Below are 3,515 nucleotides of genomic sequence, written 5' to 3' on the forward strand. Positions count from 1 at the left end.
CATTGATTATAGTCAATTCTTGATGCTGTTGTATGTCTGTCATGGATTACATTGCGGCTTGGACTTTGGAGAATCCGAATCCAATCCAATCCGACTTTAACTGCAGTTAGTTTAGTGTATGCCTAAATAGGCATAGCGCGGAATCTTGCGGCTTTTGCGGCTTAATCCGCGCCAATCCACGCGGATTTTGGCGCGGATGCGGATCCAAGCCTGAGCATCCAAAATCCACGCGGCGTGGATGGAGGGCACCCTCCATCCGCGCCAAACCGCGCCGAATGCAACTCTAATGGCGAAAGCTTTCAGGGTCAAGGCATCGTTGTCCACTATCTGCTCACCCGCTGATTTTATCATAGGTATGGAATGCTTGCCATTTGATTTGATAGCTGTGCACCCACGCGGCCATCTTTCAATCTTGAGCCATCAGACCAAAAGGTTCCCTCTGGGGGCATCCTTTGGGCTTCCGCCCTGGCCTGGTCAGCCTGGGGGGATCGTGATTGTCCCTGGGAAGCCCCTGCCTTCGGACTCTGCCTGCTCAAAGCCCCCAGAGGGGTCTATTGCCATGGTCTGATTCACCTTCCATGCCAGATACTGTCCCAGGGGCCCTGGGGGCGGTCTCTTGCCCAGGCCCGGTCCTCAATTGGTTGCTCCCCGGGCTGCGCATGGCGGTCTCCTTCCCGGAAAGTGATGGGAGGATTTCCCGGGCCGGCTGGGTCTCTGGTAGGCCCATTAGTCGGACTGCATATGATCGTTGGCGGGCATCTAATAGGCTGGATGCTGGCTCTAGGGCTGCCTCCCGTATCAAGGGCCCAATTGGTGTAGTCTTGAATGCTCCTGTTATGGCCCGGGCTTGCTTGTTGACCAGGCCCTGTAGGCCCTGCTGCCGGTCCCTCTGTGTTGACTTCCATATATACTGAACACTGATTGATATGCTCGCTGCTCCGACTGACCAATCAGAGCCCAGCCTGCCCGCCTATTTACGACATAATTCTTATCCATGCCAAATCGTATCCACAGAGGATATGATGGAGAGATGATAGGATCAGGGAACTACGGCAATGCAGCCAGCATCCTTTGACTATGGCCAGCGCATACATGCATTATGCACTTTGTACTCCTTTTGTCTCTTTGAACTTCTTCGCAACAACCTTCCCTTTTGCGTTTAGTTGACGGCCGCCAGATTGTGTATAAAAAGGCCTTACGATAGATAGATATCTAGAATCAGAGTTCTTCCTCTATTCACTCCGAATAGTGCCTATGAAATCATACCGAGCACAGTAGTTGACAAGGAGTCATGATGGCTGCCAAAGCCGAAGTCAATCACAGACATCCCAGGGGAGGCGGTCCAGGTCAAGTACATCAAGCATCACCGTACAGATCTCTAACAGGAGTCATGTCAAGGTGACTGTTCGTCAACAGCGTCAGGTACGTCCGCGGCGAGACAACAAACTCTGTATCCGCTGTTCCAAGCTGTGGGATCAACGGAGCATGGATGATCTCCCACCATGTATCTTTCCACACGGCCCTCGTCGAACAAAGTGCTAATATTGCTCAGACAAACGTAGCAGATGTATTGTGGTAGGTGCACATGCAAGGATATGGATGAACAATTCAACTAACCCCAACACAGCTCCCTGAACATGATGCAAAGAAGATACTACAAGCACGGCAACGCGTTGAGGAAGCGCTTGGGATGAGGAAGGAGTAGACTGCAGATTAACCACAAATGTAGTTGCTACTTTGCTAACCGCAACCGCAAATTTGCAGTTAGTGATTAACCGTTGGTTACCCATGGGTAACCAATGGGTAACCGCACTAGCATAAATCTCGCTAAGCTATCCCATTCTGGATTATCATATAATCTTTATGCTGCTGACAAACCACTGTAATTTACATATTCTGCTCATAACAGTGTGACAGGCTGACAGCTCAACAGCCAACACTGCGTCAACAGTTGATACAAGGTTAAAGACAAACAATATCAGCATGCCAAAGACAACAGGGCACTAACATAACCACACAAACACAAATCCCTTTTTCTTCTAAATAGATTTCCTCTTCCCCTTTTTCCCCAGAACTAATATTCTTGTCATTGTCACGGAGCATAGACATTCACTGAGCATGGACAGTCACTGAGCCTCGCTTAAACCCTTCACACACATTAGATAGCTCGTTGCTGGCAGGCCTGCCTCTTTCCTTTTCTCTCCTCATGTTAGAATTTTGTCAGATAATCTACCAATATACTCATATTGCTCAGGACTGTCACATAATTCTAACATCACTCTTATTCTTTTCTTTACAACTTCCTCTCTAGCACATACAGCTAGGACTCCATCAGAGAGATCCACACGCTTGTGATAGAGAGCCACCCCAAACTGAACCAAACAAACTGAATTGAATGAACTGAACTGAACCAGTTATGATGGCATGAGATGCCACTGAATGAACCCAGAGCCAACATGTGACTCTGGACATGAAAGAACAGGGTCGAAAGATTATCACCCATGAAGAGTTCCTAGCACAGTGCTGTGACCACCCTGATGAACTATTTGACTATGTTGCTGACACCTTCCACTGCTTCATTGACCTCAAGAATGAATACTGCAAGCAGATGGATGAAGAGCTTGTCCAGAACCTTCACAATGAGCTTCAGGACAAAGGGAACCAGATTGATGAATTGATGGCAGAACAGGATGAGTACAAGACAGCCTATGCAGAGATGCAGCTGCATTCCCATGGTTCCACTGTGGAGAGCACCAAGCAATTGAGCAAGTCAGAGAAGGTGCCTGATCCTCCACTCCTCACTGATGGCAAGGAGCCTAAGTTTGAGGACTGGATGATTGAGATGAAAGGAAAGTTCATGGCCAATGCAGACTGTTTTGATAACAACCAGATGAAATGAGTCTACCTTGTCTCCCACACCAGCAGTCTAGCACAACAGCAATTGAGTGTCAGATTGCATGAGGATGCCACTGACCCATATACCAGCATTGAACAGATGTTCAAGACCCTCACTACTGCATTCTGGAACCCCCACCAACATATGGAGGCTGATGCTGAACTCCAGACAATGTATATGCATCCTGGTGACAAGTTCCCTGAGTTCCTGGCCAAATTCCTACTGCTGGTGAGTGAAGCCGGAATCCCTGATGACTGATACAAGATTGAGCTCAACTGATGCCTCACTGACAAGGTCAAGGAGCTGGCTCTTCCCTACATTGGTGATGATAAGACTTTCAATGACTTCACAGCTTATGTGGGCACAGTAGTCCAGTCCTTGAATGTCAATGCTCAGGAGATCAAGCACTGTAACCTTAATTGAAGCTCTCAAAATGACTCCAACACCAACTCCTCTAAGACTGTCAACAGCTCAGGCAGCACTCAACTTGATGGCAATGCATGACAGGAACTGATGAATCAGGGCAAATGCTTCCACTGCAGGGGAATGGGTCATATATTCTGAGACTGTCCCTGATGAAAGAAGAACAGCAACACCACTCAACTCCACAGGATGGAAG

General features: G+C 48.2%; 2 protein-coding genes across 2 annotated transcripts; one reads left to right on the forward strand and one right to left on the reverse strand.

Annotated features, from left to right (window-relative positions):
• Positions 1 to 406: 406 nt before the first annotated feature.
• On the reverse strand, positions 407 to 1,166 carry ASPGLDRAFT_52805 (uncharacterized protein). The gene has a single exon (XM_022547841.1). It carries the CDS (start codon positions 903 to 905, stop codon positions 570 to 572), a length of 336 nt encoding a protein of 111 aa, XP_022396061.1. The 5' UTR covers positions 906 to 1,166; the 3' UTR covers positions 407 to 569.
• A 1,304-nt stretch (positions 1,167 to 2,470) lies between these two features.
• Positions 2,471 to 3,515, forward strand: ASPGLDRAFT_61940 (uncharacterized protein; the record flags this gene model as incomplete). The annotated part of the gene is made up of 3 exons (XM_022548496.1): positions 2,471 to 2,853; positions 2,986 to 3,124; positions 3,191 to 3,515. 3 exons carry the CDS (start codon positions 2,471 to 2,473, stop codon positions 3,317 to 3,319), a joined length of 651 nt encoding a protein of 216 aa, XP_022396062.1. The 3' UTR covers positions 3,320 to 3,515.

The sequence above is a fragment of the Aspergillus glaucus genome (genome assembly GCF_001890805.1).
Source record: "Aspergillus glaucus CBS 516.65 unplaced genomic scaffold ASPGLscaffold_32, whole genome shotgun sequence".
Lineage (NCBI taxonomy): Eukaryota > Fungi > Ascomycota > Eurotiomycetes > Eurotiales > Aspergillaceae > Aspergillus > Aspergillus glaucus.